At 37.8% G+C, this 23,836-nt stretch overlaps 1 protein-coding gene across 1 annotated transcript; it reads left to right on the top strand.

Moving 5' to 3' along the window:
• The first annotated feature begins 921 nt into the window (after positions 1–921).
• On the top strand, positions 922–23,537 carry COQ3 (coenzyme Q3, methyltransferase). The gene is made up of 7 exons (XM_043439685.1): positions 922–1,388; positions 11,260–11,386; positions 12,898–13,050; positions 14,858–14,957; positions 18,581–18,823; positions 21,731–21,890; positions 23,186–23,537. The coding sequence occupies exons 1-7, from the start codon at positions 1,280–1,282 to the stop codon at positions 23,404–23,406; spliced, it is 1,113 nt and encodes a 370-aa protein (XP_043295620.1). The 5' UTR covers positions 922–1,279; the 3' UTR covers positions 23,407–23,537.
• Positions 23,538–23,836: the final 299 nt, after the last annotated feature.

Genomic DNA, 23,836 nt, shown 5'->3' with positions numbered 1-23,836 from the left:
AAAGTTTATATAAAGCTATAAAATTGAATTTCAAAATATTAAGTAGATTTTTAGTTTTATAGCAAAATTAACTGTGGATTCCAGTTTACAACATGGGTGAGACCATGGAGATGATCTGGGAAATAATCCCAAGGACAAACATAACATCGCATAGCTGCTAGTCCTTCCAGCACAACTTGTATTTAAGCATCATTGGAAAAGCCTTTTGTTGCTACTTGTAGAGAAAAATTCTGTAAGCTAGTTTTGCTTAACTGAACCAAACCAGTGGGTATTCAAGAGACTTTGTTTTCTCTTGGTATTAAGGCAAATCACTGCCTTTGTTGTCAAACTGGTGTGAAAGCAAACTTTGACTTTGCTTTTTCCTCGGATCTCACTCCAGCAAATAGAACATGTGCTAATAAATGTTCTTCTGTGCAGAGCTTTCTACCTTAAGTTGGGAGAGATGATCATGTATTAATATATTGAGAGGGGGAGCTCTGAAGACAACTGATAAATTTGCAACCACTTAGGAAATAGTCAGTATTTTACTAAGAAGCCATAAAGGAAAGACCATTACTGAGCAGTAGACTTCACTAATTCACAGAAGCCTTTACCAATCTGACCCTGCCGGTAAAAAATGTACAATGATTTTTTTGCCTTTAATGTTGGAAATTTATCATTGTTCTTACCCAAGGAAAGGCTGTTACACAGAAGTAAAATGTAAATGATTGCCTGTTCTAATTAAGCGAAGTTGCCTAGCCTGAGTGACTTAACAGTTCTCTGCTACATACTGTGTGCTCTGTCTGGAATATTATCAGGTCACTCACGGAAAATAAAATTTTCAACTTAGATTTCGGGCCCTCTGACATTTTAGTGCCTTGAAAGCGGGGTGGGGGGACAATATTCGCCTTAAGAAAGAAATGCTTCAGATCTTCTGTGATTCTCTTAGGGTCAGTGTCTTATAGATAGGAGTATAAATGTCCTTGGGGGGCATCTCAAGTATGAAATAATTAGAGCTATATAGGAATAAAAGCTAGCTCACAGCTCTTAAGTGGCTACTTGGAGGTGGTCTGATGGCTGCTTTGAGAGGTCATACAGGAATAGGCATAGTGAAACATGCTAATGCAAGCATTCTGTAGTCTAACTGAATGCCTAGTTTGACATTGAACGTGAACAATAATTACAGCCACACATCTATAATATCCATCACAGTGACCATGATTAAGATGGCTCTCGGAACCTTTCTGTTGGGGATCTTTTGCGGGAGGGGCCGGAAGAGAGGCGTATCCGTTCTGTCGTGATGTGGGAAGGAAGCAAGCTGAGCTCCTCCGGGAGGCGACTTTTAGGAGGACTCAGAGCGGGATACCGGAGCACACAGGCTGACTCTTCTCGCCCAACTACGTCGGCGGGTGAGTGTGTGTGTGTGTGTGTGTTTGTGCGTGCGTGTCGCGCTCGCGAAGCCCTTGGAGCGGACTGACCTGCGCAGGCGCGGTAGAGGGCGGCCCGCTGTCTCGGTCCGCGCGGGCTGGGCCAAAACTCTGTGTCTTCTACGCTGGTCTTTCCTGTGTGTTGAACGCCCGGCCTAGGCTGTTACCCTTCCTTTCCCAGAGGCTGGGAAAAGTAGCTGAGGCCTAGTGGTCCTGGCGGAGGAGAGCGAAGGCCGCGCGGTCCGCCGCCATATATTCAGTGACCTTTGTCTTAACTTTCTTGAGCTCCTTCCCTAGGAGCCGGCGACAGACTGTGCCTGCTGGAGTCGCAAGGTCTTCCGCCTTTTTTCTTTTGCCTCCGCGAGAAAGGACACCAACTGTCTTATACTTATTTATCGTCTTGTATATGTGTTTTATTTGCACATATCTTGCCCCTCCCACCCTTTTCCTCCAGAGTATAAGGCAGCTATACTGTTTTTTGATGAATAGGTTAATTCAACAAACTGCGAAAATAAGATAAAAAAAACTCACTGAACCTGATGCTTGTAGAAGACAGTTTGATTATTTAACTCCCAGTATTAACCAGAACGTTAAGTTCATCCTTTGCATGAAACTCATTTAACAAATACCCTATGCGAGGCACTGGGAATTTTAAAGAAGTGATATCTAAAGGTCGTTTTAAATAAAATGTTAGTTGGAGCTAAGATCGGGTTATAAAGAACAAAAACTGGGAAACTTAAAGGCCTCCAGTAGATTGATAAGTTGTGGGAGTTCTCTGGTGGCCTAGTGGTTAGGATATCAGTGTTTCACTGCCGTGGACAGGGTTCAATCCCTGGTAGAGGACAGAAATACCATAAGCTGTGACCCAGCCAGTTAAAAAAAAAAGGTGTTACTGTCGATACAGTGAAAAATAATGCTGCCTCAATAAATACCATAGTTTAAATCAAAGTGAAGCCATGTGGTAAATGATTAAATGTAGTGTTAAGAAGGTAAGTTATAGAAGACCTAATTAGACGTTTCTCTGAGGAAGACATTTGGGTGATCCACCATATGAAAAGCTCAATATTGCTAATTATTCAGTTCATTTCAGTCGCTCAGTCGTGTCCGACTTTTTGCGACCCCATGAACCACAGCACACCACTCCTCCCTGTCCATCACCAACTCCTGGAGCTCACCCAAACTCATGTCCATTGAGTCGGTGATGCCATCCAACCATCTCATCCTCTGTTGTCCCCTTCTCCTCTTGCCCTCCATCTTTCCCAGCATCAGGGTCTTTTCCAGTGAGTCAGCTCTTCACATCAGGTGGACAAAGTGTTGGAGTTTCAGCTTCAACATCAGTCCTTCCAATCAGTATTCAGGACTGATCTCCTTTAGGATGGACTGGTTAGATCTTGCAGTCCAGGGGACTCTCAAGAGTCTTCTCCAACACCACAGTTCAAAAGCATCAGTTCTTCAGCGCTCAGCTTTCTTTATAGTCCAACTCTCACATCCATACATGACTACTGGAAAAACCATAGCCTTGACTAGATGGACCTTTGCTGGCAAAGAAAGGTCTCTACTTTTTAATATGCTGTCTAGGTTGGTCATAACTTTCCTTCCAAGGAGTAAGAGTCTTTTAATTTCATGGCTGCAGTCACCATCTGCAGTGATTTTGGAGCCCTAAAAAATAAAGTCAGCCACTGTTTCCACTGTTTCTCCATCTCTTTGCCATGAAGTAATGGGACCCGATGCCATGATCTTGTTTTCTGAATGTTGAGCTTTAAGCCAACTTTTTCACTCTCCTCTTTCACTTTCATCAAGAGGCTCTTTAGTTCTTCTTCACTTTCTGCCATAAGGGTGGTGTCTGCATATCTGAGGTTATTGATATTTCTCCTGACAATCTTGATTCCAGCTTGTGCTTCCTCCAGCCCGGCATTTCTCATGATGTACTCTGCATATGAGTTAAATAAGCAGGGTGACAGTATACAGCCTTGACGTACTCCTTTTCCTATTGGGAACCAGTTTGTTGTTCCTTGTCCAGTTTTAACTGTTGCTTCCTGACCTGCATACAGGTTTCTCAGGAGAGAGGTGAGGTGGTCTGGTAGTCCCAACTCTTGAAGAATTTTCCAGTTTATTGTGATCCACACAGTCAAAGGCTTTGGCATAGTCAATAAAGCAGAAATAGATGTTTTTCTGGAACTCTCTTGCTTTCTCAATGATCCAGCAGATGTTGGCAATTTGATTTCTGGTTCCTCTGCCTTTTCTAAAACCAGCTTGAACATCTGGAAGTTCACAGTTCATGTATTGCTGAAGCCTGGCTTGGAGAATTTTGAGCATTACTTTACTAGTGTGAGATGAGTGCAAACGATAGTTGGAGCATTCTTTGGCATTGCCTTTCTTTGGAATTGGAATGAAAACTGACCTTTTCTAGTCCTGTGGCCACTGCTGAGTTTTCCAAATTTGCTGATATACTCCAAATTTGCTGCTATTTATTAGAGAAATATAAATCTACAATGTGGTATCACCTCACACCAGTCAGAATGGCCATGATTGAAAGAAAGATCTACAAATAATGCTAGAGAGGTGTGGAGAAAAAGGAAGCCTCCTGCACTCTAGGTGGGAATGTATATGTATATTGGGGCAGCCACTATGGAAAACAGTATAGAGATTCCTTAAAAAACAAAAAATAGAGTTACCATATGATCTTGCATATGGGTTGAGGGGTTTCAGTGTCAGAAGGATGATCAGGGATGAAACGATGTACTTGAACGTGGATGAGATGAAGGAGTGAGTTGTGTTGATAACGTGGAAAAGATACGCCAGGCAGCAACAGCAGCAGTTGCAGAGGCCCTGAGGTGGAGGCATGTCTGTTGTGTTCAAGAAGTGCAGCAAGGACCCTTCAATTCCACTTCTGGGCATTTATATGGAGAAAAACTTGATCTGAAAAGAAACATGCACCCCATTGTTCATAGCAGCACTGTTTCAATAGCTCAGACATGGAAACAGACTAAGTGTCCTTTGACAGATGAACAGATAAAGAAATATGGTATATATACACAATGGAATGTTATTCCACCTTTAAAGAAATCATGCCATTTGCAGAAACATAGATGGACCCAGAGATCGTCATACAGTGAAGTAAGTCAGAGAAAGACAAGTATCACATGGTACTGTTTATATGTGGAATCTGAAAAAATGACATAAATGAAACTTATTTACAATGCAGAAATAGACTCACAGACATAGAAAACAAACTTACAGTTACCAAAAGGGATAGCAGGAGTAGGGTAGGAGGGAATCAATTATGAGTTTGGAATTAACATATACACACTCATATATATATATATAAAATAGATTAACAATAGGAACCTACTGTATACCACAGAGAACTATATTCAGTATCTTGTAACAACCTATAATGGAAAAGAATCTGTAAAAGAATATATATATATATATGTGTGTGCATATATATATATATACACACATACATCTGAGTCACTTTCTGTACACCTGAAATGAAGAAAATATTGTAAATTAACTACATGTCAGTTTTAAAAACAGTAAAAAAAAAAATCAGCTACAAAGCAGCTTGTATTATGAACTTGGAGATATATAGCAAGAATAGAGATACATTAAAATTTTAGCAGTGATAATGTGAAGTGGAGTTGGTGATCTATGATTTTATCATTCCTTATATACTTTTTGTAATTTTTCAGTAAGCATGTCTTTTATAATCAGAAATTTAGAAAACATACAGTGTAAACATTTGCTTTTTTGGGGAGTGGACATAAAAGAAATTTGGGGTCAGGGAAACTTAAGGTATTTAAGAAGCTGTCTTAAAGTTGTCCAGTTTTAGAAGTTGGAGTGTCCAGGGGACCAGCTTGAGTATCTGTGAGGAGGTTTCTCAGAAACTGCAGGGTGCTGCTTGAGAAGTATGGTGTGGATAAAGGGCTGTAAGTGAGGGCAGAGAATGGCCAGGGATAAGACAGGAGACATTGTAGGTCATGACAAGTACGTGAAAGACCACACACACCTCCTGGGATTGACTTTATCTTGAAGAAGTGGGAAATTACTAAAGGAATAACATAATCAGACTTGTTTTTAAGAAATAACACTTGGCATCTGTGTAGAAAGTGGAGCGGAGGCTCAGGGAGGCCTAAGGTAATCCAGACAGTGAGGAGTGCCGGAACTACAGCATTGGCGGGGTAGAGGGCTTCTGCGCTATTCGCTTAGTACCCGAGAGGTGCTGATAAATGACTTTTTGAATAAATAAAATGAAAAATTTCCCCATTCCTTTGAAATTTCAAATACCAGAGTGTCACAGTTTCAAGGTAAAGAAGGAATTGATATGGGACTTCCTGGTGGTTCAATGGCTAAGACTCCAAGCTCCCAATGCAGGGGGCCTGGGTTTGATCCCTGGTCAAGGAACTAGATCCTGCAGGCTGCAACCAAAGATTACTCATGCCATGATTAAGACTCAGCACAGCCAAATAATTTTTCTTTTTTTTAAAAAAGAAGGAATTGTTAGCATTCTATTAATACAAACTTGATTAGTTTCTCTGTTATGGCAAAGCGATTTTTAAGGCTGTTAAGAATTCTGGCCATGCTGATGACTGAAGGCCTAATTATCCAGAAATGAGATGGGGTGAGAGGGAGATAGGGGTCATCACTGGCTAGAGATCAAGGACTACATTAAAATCTTTGAGGCTCAATTTCATCATAATACCTTATACAGTTGACCTTTGAACAATAGAAGTTTGAACTGCACCAGTTTTCATAAATGCAGATTTTTTTTCAGTAAATATGTACTCCAGTTACCATACTGTCTGAGGTTGGTTAAATTCAAGAATGTAGGATGGCTGATACGGAAGGCTGTCTACAAAGTTATATCTGGGTTTTTTACTGCATGCATGCCTTGGCATCCATAACCCCCAAGTTGTTCTAGGGTCAACTGTAAATTCTTATCTATGTATCACAGTTTTCATAATTCTCTTCTTTTTTAAAAAGATTTTTGTGATGTGGAGCATGTTTAAAGTCTTTATTGAATTTGTTACAATATTGCTTCTTCTTTTTTTTTTTTTTTTAACATTTTGTTTTTTGGCATTCCTTCCCCAACCAGGGATTGAACCCACGCCCCCTACATTGGAAGGCAAAGTCTTAACCTCTGGACCATCGGGAAAGTCCCGCTTAATTCTCTAATATCTCATTTACCTACCTAAAGAAATAAAGGAGGTGATAGCTGACCTGGGTCTTAAAAAGTAATACAGCTAGCAGTGATGGAAGAGAGAATAACATGAGCAGAAGCCAAGAAACACAAACTTTTTTTTTGAGAACATTGAAGTTAATTTGGGCCATACTGTAAAGTCCTATAAGACAAAATTTTAAAAACAAAAATCTCAGGAGAAGAATGTTCAGAGACTATGAAAAGGCAAGACAGGAATATAAATGACCATTTGTCTTAGTTCCACTACTGCAACAAAATACCAGACTAGGCGACTTATAAACAACATTATTTTTCACAGCCCTGGGGACTACAGAGTCCAAAGTTTGGTATCTGGTGAGTGCTCACTCCCCTGGTTCATAGGTAGATCCTTTTCACTCTCTGTGGTCTTTTTATATAAGGGCACTAAATCTAGTCATGAAAGTTCCATCTTTAAGACCTAATCCTGCCCAAAGACCACCACCTAATACTATCACCTTGGAGGTCAGGATTTCAACATGTGTATTTGGAGGGGATATTATTCAGACCGTAGCACTATTGGGGGCTTCCCTGGTGGCTCAGATGGTAAAGAATCTGCCTGCAATGCAGAAGACCCAGGTTCGATCCCTGTGTCGGGAAGATCTCCTCGAGAAGGGAATGGCAACCCACACCAGTATTCTAACCTGGAGAATGCTGTGGACAGAGGAACGTGGCAGGCTAGAGTCCATGAGGTCGCAAAGAGCCAGACACAACTAAGTGACTAACCCTTTGCCTATAGCACCATTAAACTTAAAAAAAAGACACTTAACTTCACTCATGATAAATTGAAACTCTACTGAGATACCATTTTCACCTATTGGATTACAAAGATAAAAAAGTTTGATAATACATTGCATAGGTGGCTATCAACATATAATCACTGTGGGAAAACCATCCCTAGAATCTCATATTATCCATGGAATTGCATTGGTTCAACATCTATGAAGGAAATTACAGACTTATAAATACACACGCCAGTTGACACAACAATTCTTGGGGTTTTATATGCAGGTAGTCTCAAAAATGTATGAAATTACCTGTGTAATTCAATATTATGTTTTTGGAGTAGCACAAAATTAGAAATGGCCTAAATAAACATCCATTAGTAGAGCACTGCTTAAATAAATGATGAAATATAACCATATGGTAGATTACTGCGTAACTCTAAAAGAGGAAGTTCTTATGCTCTATTATATAAAAAATCTTCAGGATACATCAGCCTCCAACTAATAAAAATAAATGGAAAAAAAAAAAGATACATCAGTACGTGAAAAGAGCAAGGTACAGAAGAATGAGTATACTGTGCTACATTTTGTATAAAAGGAGAGAAGTTGATATACGAAGATAAACTATGTATAGAATATCTGGATGCTTACAAGCAAATCTAGTAACATTGGTTGCCTCTGGAGAGGAAAATTGGGTAGGTATATAGTCAGGAGTAGGAGAGTCATTTTGTAGTGTGCACTTGTGCTCTTTAATTAAATTTTATTTTGAAATAATTAGACTCATAAGAAGATACAAAAATAATACAGAGAATTTCCATATACCCTTCACCCATTTCCTCAGTGATAACATCTTACATAACCATATTATTGGGCTGGCAAAAGTTTGTTAGGACTTCCACTACGTTGTATGGAAAAATCCAAACGAACTTTTTGGCTAATACAATACATTGTCAGAGCCAGGAAATTGACGTTGGTGTGATACCATTGGCTAAACTACAGCCCTTATTTGGATTTCACCACCCTAACATGTGCTGCTTTGGTCTGTGTGTGTTTGTGTTACTACACATAGAGATTTGTGTAATAATCACCACAGTCAGGATATGGAACTGTCCCATAATCACAGCAAAAGTCCTGGTACCGCTCCTTTATAGTCAAATCCTACCAGCAACCTTAAACTTTGATCTGTTTTCTGTTACATTATATTATTATTTCCATTATAATTTAGCCATTTCAAGAGTTTTATATGAATGGAATCATACAATATACACTTTTTGAAAAAATTTTCCTGTACTCAGCATAAATACCCTTGAAATCCATCCAACTTTCTGCATGTATCTATAGTTAACTCCTTTTGATTTCTTAGTAGTATTTCTTGATATGAATATGCCACAGTTTGTTTAACCATTCACCTACTGTAGGGTATTTTGATTGTTTCCAGTTTGGGGCTGTTATGAATTAAGTTACTATGAAAATTGATGTACAGGTTTTTGTGTGGATTAAATTTTTACTTCTCTGGGATAAATGCCCAGGAATGCAATTGCTAAGCTGCAAGATAAATACGTTTAACTTTATTGGAAACTGCTAAACTCCTTTTCATGGTGTCTGTACCATTTTACATTCCTACTAGCAATGTATAAGAGATCCAGTTTTTTCATATCTTCGTCCACACCTGGTCATATCAAGGATGGTTAAATTTTAGCCAATTTGAGAGGTATGTAGTGGCTTTCATTTGCATTCTTCTAATGGCTATTGATACTTAATATCTCTTTATGTGCTTATTTGCATCTGTATATCCTCTTCTAAGCACAGAAGAATTGATGCTTTTGAACTGTGGTGTTGGAGAAGACTCTTGAGAGTCCCTTGGACTGCAAAGAGTTCCAACCAGTCCGTCCTAAAGGAAATCAGCCCTGAATATTGATTGGAAGGACTGATGCTGAAGCTGAAACTCCAGTACTTTGTCCACCTGATACGAAGAGCTGACTCATTTGAAAAGACCCTGATGCTGGGAAAGATGGAGGGCAGGAGGAGAAGGGGACAACAGAGGATGAGATGGTTGGATGGCATCACCGACTCAATGGACATGAGTTTGAGTAAACTCCGGGAGTTGGTGATGGACAGGGAGGCCTGGTATGCTGCAGTCCATGGGTCGCAAAGAGTCGGACATGACTGAGCTACTGAACTGACTGACTGATCCTCTTTAATGAAATGTCTTTTTATACCCATTTTATAATACCCACACCCATTTTATAACTGGATTGCTTATTTTGTTTTGTTTTTTTCTGTGCGAGATTTTTGTTTGTTGTTTTTGCTTCATTTTACTGTTGAGTTTAGAGTATATATTCCAGATACCAGTTCTTTATGGGATATATGTTTTGCAAATATTTCCTCCCATTCTGTGACTTGACTTTGCTTTTTCTTAACAAGGTGTTTTGCAGAGCATAAGTTTTGAATTTTGTTTAAATCCAATTTAATTTATTTTCTTTTATGGATTGTGATTTTGGTGTGAGATATGAGAACTCTGTGTGTAACTCTAAGTCAGGAAGATCCTGTATTTTCTGTATTTTCTCCTAAAAGTTTTATGATTTTGCATTTATATCATTTTGAGTTCAGGTTTGTGTAAGATGTGAGATTTAGGTCTAAATGCTCTTTTTTGTTGAGGACATCTAATTGTCTCAACACCATTTATTGAAAAGACCATTCTTCCTTTGAACTGCTTTTGCACTGTTGTCAAAAAATCGGTTGGGTAAATTTTTTTTTGGTCTCTCTTTGGACTTTTTTTCTTGCACTGACATTTGAGTCTGTCTCTCCTCCAGTACCTCACTGCCTTGGTTACTGCAGCTCTATAATAAGTCCTAAAATTGAGTATTTGATTCTTGCAATTTTATTCACCTTTTCCAATATTGTTTTAGTTATTCTGTCTCTTTTGCCTTTTTATATAAATTTTAGAATCAGCTTGTCTATAACTACCAAAAAAAGACTGTTGGAATTTTGATAGAAATTGTGTTGAACATATAGATGAATTTGGGGAGGATTTATATTGAATCTTCCACTCCATGAACATTGTATGTTTCATCATTTATTAGGTTGTTTTTGATTACAGACCTCTGAACATGTTTTGCTGGATTTATACAGCAATGGAGTCTTCTTTTTTGGGCTGATTTTAAATGAAAGAACATTTTGAATTTTCCTTTCTAGTTGTTCATTGTTAATGTGTAGAAACCACTGACTTTTTTTGTTTGTTAAATTTGTAATATCCTAGTAGTTTTCTTTGCTCTAAGGTCTATTTTGTTTAAATGTTTATTGAACAACTGAATGTTTTGCTGCAGAGTAATTCATGAAGTAGGCTCTTGTGTAAATTGGAACTTGTAAACTGGATGACTATTTATTTTAGGATATATATATATTATACATTATGTATATATTATATATACATATGTATACATTATATATATATGCACATTTTTTACCTCTGTAAAGAGTATTGAGCATATGTATAAACCAATTTCATGTAGCCAACATGAAAGTAAGATAATTTGAACTAGTTTTGATAAATAATCTCAAAATTAATATTACCCTAGCTTAAAAGGTTATGTAGTTTTAATCTGAATGTAATTTTTAATAATTTTATACAGCATTATATGGATATAAAAACAAATGCATGAAAAACTTTAACATAGGCATTACTTACTTTTGCTAATTATAATTTCAGGAACGTCTGATTAGAGTTAGATAGCAGACTGCAAGATTTTTTTTTTATAATTTAGAATAAAATCCAAAATTAAGAAAAAGACCCTTTTGTTTGTCAATTGTAATACAAGATTGCCATATAAAATAGTTTCTTCAGTTACATGCATACCAGGGATTCACACTGTACAATGCTTTCTTTAGACGTTTAGTTTTCTTTTTTCAGTTTATCCAAAGAATCAGCTCAGTTGGATTCTACAAATTAAACCATGGGTTTTCAATGAAAACAGAATCATGTGGTTCAAATCCTATAGCATGACTTTTGCCTGCCTGAATTGGATGAAAAATTATAGGTAAGTTTATTCATTACTGTGGCAAATATTTACACAATAGTGTACAGTAACAGTTTTGTATTGATTGTGTTTAATAAACTGTCAGTATAACTCATGTGGTTTGATTAAGGTGCTTAGTCACTCAGTCGTGTCTGATCCTTTGCAACCCTATGGACTTAGCCCACCAGGCTCCTCTGTCCATGGACTTCTCCAGGCAAGAATACTGGAGTGGGTTGTCATGTCCTCCTCCAGGGGATCTTCGCAACCCAGGGATCGAACCCAGGTCTTTCACATTGCAGGTGGATTCTTTACTATCTGAGCCACCAGGGAAGGCCTTGAGGTAGCTTTTGTTTATTTAAATATTCTTATTTTTCCAACAACTTTTAAATTTGAAAAATCTCAAACCCACAGAAAATTTGGATATAGTATAAATACAGTGCTCACTTTTCATCCATATTCAGTGATAGCTTTCATTTTTAATGTAAGACTATATTCCTTGGAGAACTGCTTTTACTTCCTCTTAATATCCTTATGACAGGACACAAATAACACAGTGCTTAAATCATAAATGTTTTGGATGCAACATAAATATATAGTGGTTAAGTATACATCCTATGTATTAAGATTGAATCAAAGTAATATCTTCATGTATTCATATATTATAAACCAATTTCTAACCTTGTGAAAAATATTGCTTAGAGTTATGGTATGAGCTCTGTTTTCCAAATGCATGCTTCTACTTCTCATAAATGAATGAGTTCCTTTGAGATTGGATGTCTGTAAAATCATTCTTGGTTAACTGAGCAACCACCTGCTGTTATCTATTGTAAGTTAGTCCTTCATTACCCAGGCTTTGCATAAAGCATGAAAAAGAGGGTAATATTCATAAGATAATATTAAAGAAGAGTGACATTTAATTCTTAAAAGGATAGTGAGTAATCAGTATAGAATGTACTCTGTGTAGCTAAGAAAAACATAGTACAAATTTAAATGTCATTACCTATGCTAACCTAACAACCTGTTCTGTTCCCCGAGAACCTCTGGGGGATTTTTCTATCATGTGCTTTGACATGGGACCTGTTGTAGTGTCTGTGTGACCCCTATTTAGTCCCTATTTGATCCCATTTGATTTTTAAAAAACTTTAGGTGAGCGGTATACTCTTCTAGCCCTTCCCCTTCAGATCGTTTATTTGACAGATGTCTCCTGAGCACCCGCTGTGTTCCAGGAACTGTGGTCAGGAAGCAGTCACTGCTACTACTCCACTGCTACAGCTGCTACCGCTATGTGCCCCAAAGTCCAAGTTTTACAGCTTCATTTTGTTGTAACTTACTTTAGAAGCAAATTAATTTGTTATATATATATACACACACTGTAATTATAAGAAAATTTGTTTTGAAATATCAGAAAATGAACAATATATGTATTTAGAATCTAATAAATTGTAGATTAGAGTATCTTTCTACTTAATATATCCCATGCTGCATTTTTTCAAATGGTAATTTTTGCCTGGCTCTTCTTAATGACCTCTTAGGCTCCCTTGGACAAGACCATACAGTACTTCGCGGACCACTGTAGACAGTAGTGAGGTGAAGACCTTCCTGGCCCTGGCTCACAGGTGGTGGGATGAGCAAGGAGTTTATGCGCCTCTTCACTCTATGAATGACCTAAGGGTGCCGTTCATTAGGTAACAGTCCAGAAATTCTAGGCCGTTTAAAATATAGCTCTTTTCAATAATTCATTTTCTTTCAAGTTCATTTTTCTCTTGGTTTATGCCTAGGTTCAAAACACTGCATTTTACGTTTGCTTTGGAAATTAGGATTCTCTTCAGTGTCCATTGTTCAAAGCTATTAGTTTTTTTTAATAACACCACTTAAATTCTAGACTGCTTTCATAAATTAACTTGAAGTATTTTTGGTTATTATCAAGTTAATTAGAATTAAATCCATATGAAAAGGAATTATGGTCCTATGGCATCAAGGTCATTTTATAACATCCTTGACATTTAGGAAGTTTGATAAAAGGAATGCTAGTTAGAAAGTTCAATTCAACAAATTTTTTTGAGATCTTAACCTTGTACAGAGCTTGGGGTCTAGACTCTGTAAGAGTATAAGAACTGCTGAGGTATTCATCATTCAAAACATAGTTCATGTATTTCAGGAACTTAGAGTTTGCTATGGCAAGGGTTCATCAGAACCCACCTATCACAAAATTGCTTGTTTGTTCTTCTGTCCATGTCTTTAGTTATTCATTAAACATTTCTCAGCAGCCGATATGGGCAAAGCTCTGTGATAGACCCAGAATATCAGATCAGACTGCCCTTAGGGAGCTTCCTGACTGGTTTTGCTGGTTGATATTAGTGCAGCAAAAGGGAAATTACTGGCGTGTTTTTACTGCCACTGAATTAGCGGGTCACAGAAACACTGAGGCAGAGAAAAGCAGAAATGCCATTCTGTTAAGCTCAACCAGTGGTTCTCAAGGTTAGCCCTGGACTAGCAACATCAGTATCGCCTGTGATTTTGTTAGAAATGCAAAATTCTCAGGTCTCATGTTGGACCTACTGCTTTGGGGGTCAGCAGTCTATGTTTTAACCAACTCTCCAGATGATTCTGAGGCACACTTAGCTTGAGAACCACTCTATTCCAACCACTGTGACTCTTTTAGTGAAGTCATCACACTAAAAAAGACCATCCAGGGCAGTCCAAATTATGGTTAAAAGTTTAGATTTTATTCTAATCATAATTAAAACCATTGAAAGGGAGCAATATGATTTCAATTATAATGTAAAGGAGTCATTTTGTCCAGTGTGTGAAGAATAGATTGGACTTCATTTGAAATGGGTCCTTTCTGTTATTATTATAACTCTATTCCGGAGTTATCTCCTTAATCACTATGTAGGTTTTTCTTAGAAATCAGATAACTTGAATAGCAATAAAAGATATCCTAAGATGTCCTTAATACATATAAGATTTATTTTAATATAAGTATAATTAGAAGTCCAACTTAAAAGTTTAGTTTATGATATTTTGGTATCTGTGTGTGTGTATGGGTGTATATATGTGTGTGCCTATGTTTGTGTGTATGGTAAAGTGTTATTATAATTATCTTAGAATTAAGTTTACTTGCTTTGGATGCCTGTTTATGTGATCATAAAAGCACCACTAACTTAGAAGATTAAAGGAGACTCAATTTAAAGGTTTTCTTTAGATTATTACTAAAGTAATAATTGAGTCATAATTATTACTAGATTATTTCAAGAGCTTTACTTTAAACCTCCTGCTTTTGATTACTAAAAATGTTTTTTTTTTTAATTACTAAAAATGTTTTATAAATTAAGCATAATATCATTTTATGCTGATAATAAGATTTTTTGTCCCCCAAATCGATAGTCTTAGATTAAAAACAGTTTAATATTTCTTTGGAAATTATGTACTTTTAAGACTTTATTGATAAACTTAATAATTTGTTTTTATATATTTTTAATTTTTTTAAAGAGACAATCTCTTAAAAACAGTTGCTAATCACCAGCCAGGAAAACCTTTGTCTGGGATGAAGATTCTTGATGTTGGTTGTGGTGGTGGATTGTTAACAGAAGTAAGTGATTTATGGCATTCTTGCCATTTTTAACTGGGAAAAAAAATTGAGAAGTGGGTTTATGCCTCTTTTATCCTTTTTTTTCGTTGGAGAAGGTTTTTCCCCCACTTATTTTGTGTGTTTATTTTTGGCTGCCCTGGGCCTTCATTGCTGCGTGGGTCTCTCTCTAGTTGTGGCGAGCAGGGGCTGCTCTCCAGGTGAGCTGCGCAGGCCTCTCATTGAGGCGGCTTCCCTCGTTGCAGAGCACGGGCTCCAGGGCATCTGGGCGTCAGTGGTTGTGGCGCGGGGGCTCCGTGGCTACAGCTGCCTGGCTCTAGAGCACAGGCTCAGTAGTTATGGTCCTCAGGCTTAGTTGTTCCGGGGCATGTGGGATCTTCCCAGATCAGGGATTCAACCCATGTCTCTTGCATTGGCAGGCAGATTCTTTCCCACTGAGCCACCAGGAAAGCCCCTCTTTTATCCTTTTAAGAAATAATACTGTTCATTTTTTTAAAATGGAAAAGTATAATGTTTTTAATATTTTTATGATTATAAAAGTAATACATTCTTTTTACTTCCTTAAAAATATCCAAATATTTCAGAAAAGTATAGTGAGGAATTTTTTTTTTACCCAAAAATGAGGCACTGATGAAAATAAATAAATGGGACCTAATTAAACCTAAAAGTTTTTTTACAACAAGGGACACTGTCATCAAGGCAAAAAGATAACCTACTCAATAGGAGAAAGTATTTGCAAATGATATGATTGATATGGGTTTAGTATCCGGTCCCATCACTTCATGGCAAATAGATGGGGTAACAGTGGAAACAGTGGCTGACTTTATTATTCTGGGCTCCAAAATCACTGCGGATGGTGATTACAGCCATGAAATTAAAAGATGCTTGCTCCTTGAAAGGAAAGTTATGACCAACCTTGACAGCATATTAAAAAGCAGAGACATTACTTTGCTAACAGAGGTCTGTCTAGTCAAGGCTATGGTTTTTCCAGTGGTCATGTATGGATGTGAGAGTTGGACTATAAAGAAAGCTGAGCACCGAAGAATTGATGCTTTTGAGCTGTGGTGTTGGAGAAGACTCTTGAGAGTCCCTTGGACTGCAAGGAGATCCAACTAGTCCATCCTAAAGGAGATCAGTCCTGGGCGTTCACTGGAAGGACTGATGTTGAAGCTGAATCTCCAATACTTTGGCCACCTGATGCAAAGAGCTGACTCATGTGAAAAGACCTTGATGCTGGGAAAGATTGAAGGCAGGAGGAGAAGGGGACGACAGAGGATGAGATGGTTGGATGGCATTATTGACACAATGGACATGGGTTTGGGTGAACTCCGGGAGCTGGTGATGGACAGGGAGGCCTGGCATGCTGCAGTTCATGGGGTCGCAAAGAGTCGGACACGACTGAGCGATTGAACTGAACCAAAATACATAAAAGCTCATACACCTCAACATCAACAAATAAACAACTTTACTGAAAAACTAGCAGAAGACCTGATAGACACTTTCCCAAAGAAGACATTCAGATGGCCAACAGACACATGAGAAGATGCTCAACATCCCTAATCATCAGAGAAATGCAAATCAAAACCACAATGACATATCACCTCAAACCAGTCTGAATGGCTGTCATTAAAAAGTCTACAAATAACAAATGTTGGTGAGGATATGGAAAAAAGGAAACCCTAGTACACTGCTGGTGGGAATGTAAATTGATGCAACCACTACAGGAAACAGTGTGGAGGTTCCTCAAAACACTGAAAATAGAACTGCCGTATGACTGAGCAGTTCTGCTCCTGGGTATATTTCTGAAGAAAATGAAAAAACTAATTAGGAAAGATACAGATAGACCAATGCTCATAGCAACATTATTTACAAGAGCCAAGATATGGAAGCGACCTAAGTATCCATCAACAGATGAATGGATAAAGAAGATGTGATACACAACACACACACACATATTGTAGTATTATTCAGCCATAAAAAAGAATGAAAATGTTGCCATTTACAACAATGTGGATGGACCTAGAGGATATTAACACTTAGTAAAATAAGTCAAAGACAAATATTATAGTCATTACTTATATGTGGAGTCTTAAAAATAAACAAATACATATAACAAGACAGAAACAGATTCACAGATACAGAGAACAGACTAGTAGTTGCCAGTGAGAAAAAGGAAGGGGGGAAGTGCAAGATAGGTATAAGAGGATTAAGAGATACAAACTACTGTGTATAAAACAAATAAACAACAAGGGTATATTGTATAGCACAGGAAAATATAGCTATTATTTTATAATAACCTTAATGGAGTGTAGTCTATGAAACTATTGAATCACTGTGTGATTATATATCTGAAATTAATATAATGTTGTAAATCAACTATACTTCAGTTTTTAAAGAAAGAAAGAAAAAAAGCACTGGTCATTCAAATAGTTTTGAAAATTTTGTCATCTCTTTTCTCCCAGGATATTAGGCAGTTTCCGCTGGTTTAAATGTACTGATAAGCTGTCCTTTTGCACTTGCTTCAATATCAAAATGTAAGAGTCTTGCAGGCTTCGGGGGCTCTCCCCTTTTTAGGTACTCTAGAGTTCTTGGAAGAATACTCATTCTCCCTGTGAACAATATTTGCTTTAGCTTAGAGTAAATTTTGTAATCTTCTATTAACACAGTAACTTTTTGTTTCAATGCTGCATGGCAAGCAGACTTTTGAAAGATATTTTAAGTTACAGTGTAGGTAGGAGTCAAATAAATATCAGTGAAGATACAGGGGTGTGTCTTACCGTCAAGGTCATAACAGCCAAGTCGACAGTGATGTTAACAGAGACCTTTGATGCATAACTAAGTTTCCATATGCATAGAGCATATGTTCTTCGTATGGCAGTGGGCTGGTTTCTTTTGACGTCAATTATAAAATTTCAGGAAATGTAAAATATGTGAAAATACATCCCATAGAATCAAGAATATGAGGTGTATCAAATGGTAAGTGAGTACACTTTTACTGTATGTGTTCTATGGCTTTTTCAGTGTATTATTACAGATCTTATGTCTCCAAGTTAAAATAATTTGATTTTTACTTTTAATTTGTTAACTAAGGAGTTATAAAATAAATGCTGTGCAGTGTTTTGATCAAAATTAAGGCTTTTTAAAAAATCTTAGGCATGTCATGGGAAGTGATCAAATGTAGAGGTTGAAAGAAGAATTGGATGTGAAGAATCATTTCTAGTCAGTCACAGGAGAAACTACAGAGAAAAAAAATGTTCCTTAGAGAATTTGAATATTAGAAAATTTTTCTTTTTACAATGACATGTTTCATTTATTGCACTCTGTAAATATTTTAATATTGTACTATATGCCTATAAATGTATCTAGAGAATGTAGATAAAAATTTCCTCACTGTTAGTAGTTCTTAATAAGTTTTTTGTTGTGATTATTGTTCTCACTTTTAAGCTTTTTATTATGGAAATTATCAAACGTATAAACTAGAGAAAATGGTATATTGAACTTCCGTGTACCCATAAACGATCTTCAGTGATTCCCCTCATGCTTGATCTTGTCTCCTTTTTGAGAAGGTTTTTATTGCTAATGTGTTCTGTTTTCTTCCTGAGGGTAACAGTTTTCTATGCCATTAGCCTCTAGGGCGGCTTGGGGCCTCAGTCATTGGAATCGATCCTGTGGATGAGAACATTAAAACAGCACAGCACCATAAATCATTCGACCCAGTCCTGGATAAGAGGATAGAGTACAGAACGTGTTCCCTGGAGGAGATTGTGAAAGACACTGTGGAATCGTTTGATGCTGTCATAGCTTCTGAAGTTGTAGAACATGTGGTTGATCTAGAAACATTTATACAGTGCTGCTTTCAAGTGTTAAAGGTAAGACTTGCAGAGTTTTCTTGCTTGTTTTTTCTTTTGAGTACATGTTATGTATCTGTAGCAATAAATGTTTTATAAACTTGAAACCAGGAAGACAGAATCTGGGGACAACATCTCTACTGGAGGTTATTTCTGCGTCTCAGCTTGCCCTGAGTCCTGGGGTTTTCCAGAGCCAGTATCTTGATGTCCAGGGATCCTGAAAACTGTTGGTATTGAACACTGTAATACAAACAATAGATTTACAGTGGTATTTTTCCCTTGGTATAATTTGGATTAAATACCTAACAGGCACTCAATGACGATTACTAAGAAATTAATTTGGGTTAATACTTTAAAAAATCATAATTAGCATAAACTGGTTAGCCAGCATTTGTTAAGTCACTCTGCACACATGATATGTGTAATAGTTACCAGCTTTAAAAGAAGGAAAGAAAAGTGAAAGTGTCAGTCGCTCAGTTGTCTCTGACTCTTTGTCATGGACTATTGCCTGCCAGGCTCTCTGTCCATGGAATTCTGTAGGCAAGAATACTGGAGTGGGTAGCCACTCCTTTCTCCAGGGGATCTTCCTGCCCCCGGGCTGGAACCTGGGTCACTTGCATTGCAGGCAGATTCTTTACCATCAAGCCACCAGGGAAGCACTTGATACAAATGATCTCATTTGATCTTACCTACAACCAGGTGAAGAGGGTAAGGCAGGCATTCTGAACTCCTTTGACCTGGAGAAGATCAGAATTTGAGAGATGTCAGAGGTCACATGGTCTTTAAGTCAAACTCACTAGGCACTTAAGTGGGACATAAGGCTACATCTTTTTATTTCAAGTCTGGTTCTTTCCATTACATTATTTTGCTTATGTAACTTGCCACAGACTTAGTCCTCTGAAGGTGGTTCCAACTCTGTTGTTTATATATTCAAGAGGTAACCCCCTAAGTTCAAGAGCTAAAAGGATTAAATGCTTAGCCTTTATCTAAATTTGTTGTTATTGTTGTTCAGTCTGACTGTAGTGACCCCATGGACGGCAGCATGCCAGGCTTCTCTGTCCTCCACTATATCCCTGATTTTGTTCAAATTTATGTCCATTGAGTCGGTGATACTATCTACTATGTCATCCTCTGCTGCCCCCTTCTCTAAATAGAGCTTTTAAAATATACTTTTCCTTTTAAAATAATTTTAGATTTATAGATGTTGCAAAGACAGTACACAGTGTTCCTGTTCCCAAGTGTCCTACTGTTAGCATCCTACCCAGTAAGGGTAGGAACTGGTAAGAGCAAGTGTGGTACCCAGGGCATGACGCCCGAGGCCGTACTCACTGGTCAGCGCCAGCCCTGCATTTGCACACCCCGGAGCGGGGGCACCCCCTCGGGTTCAGTGCCCAGGGCATCTCACGAGCCTCACCACAGTCCTAGCCCTGAATATAGCCCATGGTATATTTTTCAAAGCTGCAAAATTAACATTGACGTTATACTATTAAGTACACTACAGACCCTGTTCAATTTCATTAGTGTTTGCACTAATGTCATTTTTCTGTTGCAGGATCCAATCCAGGATTCCATGTTGCATTTAGTTACCACGCCTCCGTAGCTTCCTTCAGTGTGTATTGTTTCTTGATGGCGTTCCCTCTTAAATGAGCCTTATTAGGCATAGCTCCTGTCCAAGCAAAACTCCTGAATTATTTCTTTTTGTGTAGAGTCTCAGTATGTATGGATGGAGAGTCTTTCACATATGCTAGAAATACTGGCAATGTGGAATTTAAAACTAATTTCTGCTTTAATGGAAAGCTTATTTTTTAAAAAAAATAAATGACCAATACTCACCACTGTTTCCTTAGAATAAGATTTTATGAAACACAGATTAGATATTTATAATTGATTTTTTCCTTAACTCTATTGAGATATAATTGACACACAAGTGATTTTGAATATTTTAGAATACTAAAGTTTTACAGAGAACTGTTACAATGTGTCGTGAAATAGTGTCTGATATTTTAGTTTTAAGGGTACATCCCAACATTACAGGGCCTTTTTGCATCATTTTTATTTTTGGTTTGGAGTGGTATTTGAGATATTTTCTCATATATCTTAATATGAGTATCTTGGAGGGGCATTTTATCTCCATCAGGTGCTAATGAGAATGTTTAAAAGAGCCATTTATGTTTTTGCCATTTGTGAGAGTAAATATGCATGTGTGCGTGCTAAGTCACTTCAGTTGTGTCTGACTCTTTGTGACCCTATTAACTATAGCCTGCCAGGCTCCTCTGTCCCTGGGATTTCCCAGGCAAGAACACTGGAGATGGTTCCCATTTCCTTCTCCAGGGGATCTTCTGGATCCAGAGATTGAACTCTTGTCTCCTGCTTGGCAGGTGGATTCTTTACCACTGAGCCACTTGGAAAGCCCGGACGCTTTTCCTACCTTAATCATTAATGCTTCTGTCAGAGAACACTTACCAGCCTTGCTGGCCTGTGCAAGCTGTGGGGCTGTGTGCTGTGCCAAGCACTTTAGGCAGGCTTGGCTTCCCCCGAAGAGGAGGCAGTGTTAAAGCATCAGTGTGGACATGTAACAAGGACGGGCAGCCTAATCTCATGTCTGTACTTTTATTATAAAGTATTTGATATGTACAAAAGAATGTATTTAATATAAACATAAGTCATAGTAATGTATGATTTTAGAAGTTAGCTGTAAGCACTGTTGCATAAACTCAGTAAGTGCATCTATAGTGGATTGCCTATAACAACGAATTTCCCAAGAGGAAAATAAATATTGTTTTGGTAAATTATATTTTGTTTACACTTGTGTATCTTAACTGCATTTTAAATTATTTGGAAGGGAGGAGGAGGGCGAGGGAAGCCAAGCTTTTATCTAGCTGATATTCCTGACATATAAAATTTTACTTCTATTTGTATTATTTTTAGCCCGATGGTTCTTTATTCATTACTACAATCAACAAAACACAGCTCTCCTATGCCTTGGGAATTGTTTTTTCAGAGCAAATTGCAGGTATTGTGCCAAAAGGTACTCATACCTGGGAGAAGTTTGTTTCACCTGAAAAGCTAGAGAGCATTCTGGAATCAAGTAAGTATTAATGTTTCCAATTTTCAAGGCCTAACTGTACTTTTGAAAGTGAAAGTCACTCAGTTGTGTCCAACTCTGCAACCCCATGGGCTATGCAGTCCATGGAATTCTCCAGGCCAGAATACTGGAGTGCATAGCCATTACCATCTCCAGGGGATCTTTCTGACCCAGGAATCAAACCGAGGTCTCCTGCATTGCAGGCAGATTCTTTACCAGCTGAGCTCCCAGGGAAGCCTTTTAATGTGCCAATAATTATTAATCACAGAACCTAGTACTGAATGAATTAGGCCACTCTTCTTTGGATGTTGGTTATCTCTCCTTAACTAGATCATAATTCCTTAAAGTTAGGGTTAGGTATTACATACCTCTTCTCTCTCACCTGTGGCACCTAACCCAGGGTCAAGCAAATCATAGACGATCAATGAATCCTTTTTGGCTATTTAGCCCTCTCGTTTAAGGATTAGGTACAAATGTCTTTAATTTACATATCCTCAGTTTGTCCTGTTGAGGTCATTCTTGAATCAGCTTATCTTACGTTTTCTTTTTCCTGATTCCTGTGTGTGTGTGTGCGCGTGTGTGTGCGCACGCGCGTGTGGGCAGATCAGTCACTCAGTTGTGTCCAACTCTTTGCCATGTCAGTTATATTTTGAGCTTCTTTGTCACTTTTTATGTAGTGTTTCATACCAGTTATAGCATGCCTTGTAGCATGGTTATTTTGGTATCTATAACATCTTTCTGGCTGTAAGCTCCTTGAAGGCAAGATTGTGAATCCTTTTTTGTGCTCCCTGTAATTCCTAGCCCTGCTTTATACCTCCTGAGGACTTGATTTCTCTGTTGAATTCCTGTCAAGTAACAACACTGGTCTGTTCGTTTATTTGGCATCTAGTATTCCTTTTGAGTATTTAGACTCATGTGTGTTTCATGCTTTTTGTTCCTATAACAGTATATCAATAAACTTGATTTTACTAAGACTATTATCTGTTCAATGAAATGTAGTAATTTCTGCAAGTTAACATTGTTGAAAATGGAGCTGAAAAAAATATTTTAAAGGTGCTTGATTGGAATAGTCACTTGTTGGCAAGTATTTTCTAATAACACCTAATATTTATCGAGCACTTACCCAAATTCCAAATATCATGTTCTGTTGCAGTAAAGAATGAGCTGTAATGGTTACAAAATATTTGTGTCTGTTGAGTTATAAATCCTTTAAAAAAAAAAAATAGAGTTGTAGAGACTCTTGGCTTGTGGAAGGTAAATGTTTGTTAAATATACTCTGTTTGATATATATTTTTTAGATGGTCTGTCAGTTCAAACTGTGGTGGGAATGCTCTACAACCCCTTCTCAGGTTACTGGCATTGGAGTGAAAACACCAGCCTTAACTATGCAGCTCATGCTCTGAAATCCAGCCTCCAGGAACACCCAGCGCCTGCCGAGTTTGCTTTAAAGGGGGAAACAGGGGAGCTCCAAGCTGAAGCCTCCACCAACTCAGATGTGCAGGAAGAGCTGAAGAAATGAACTGTTTCTAAGGGCTATAGTATAATGGCTTGAAAGTCTGATGTTTACAAATACACAGAATATATACTGTTTGTTTTTTGACAGGTTCAGAAAGAAAAAGTCAATAAAAAGGGTTAAAACCTTAGATAAAAGCTTTTGCTGTTTCATCTAATAACTACCTTCAAGGGATTATTCTGTGGATAAAAAAAAGTTTTGATGAGGTTTTATGTGATCTAGAAGTTTAAGTTCCTCACCCTTTGTTACATGATGATTATTTAGTTGCTAAATTGTGTCCTCTTGCAACTCCATGGACTGTGGCCTTCCAGGCTCCTCTGTGCATGGGATTTCCCAGGCAAGAATACTGGAGTGGGTTGCCATTTCCTTTTCCAGGGGATCTTCCTAATCCAGGATTCAAACCTGTCTCCTGCATTGCAGGCAGATTCTTTACTGC

Source organism: Cervus canadensis, chromosome 20 (assembly GCF_019320065.1).
Source record: "Cervus canadensis isolate Bull #8, Minnesota chromosome 20, ASM1932006v1, whole genome shotgun sequence".
NCBI lineage: Eukaryota > Metazoa > Chordata > Mammalia > Artiodactyla > Cervidae > Cervus > Cervus canadensis.
Note: the sequence above shows the minus strand (reverse complement) of the source record. Positions and strands in the feature narration are given on the sequence as shown.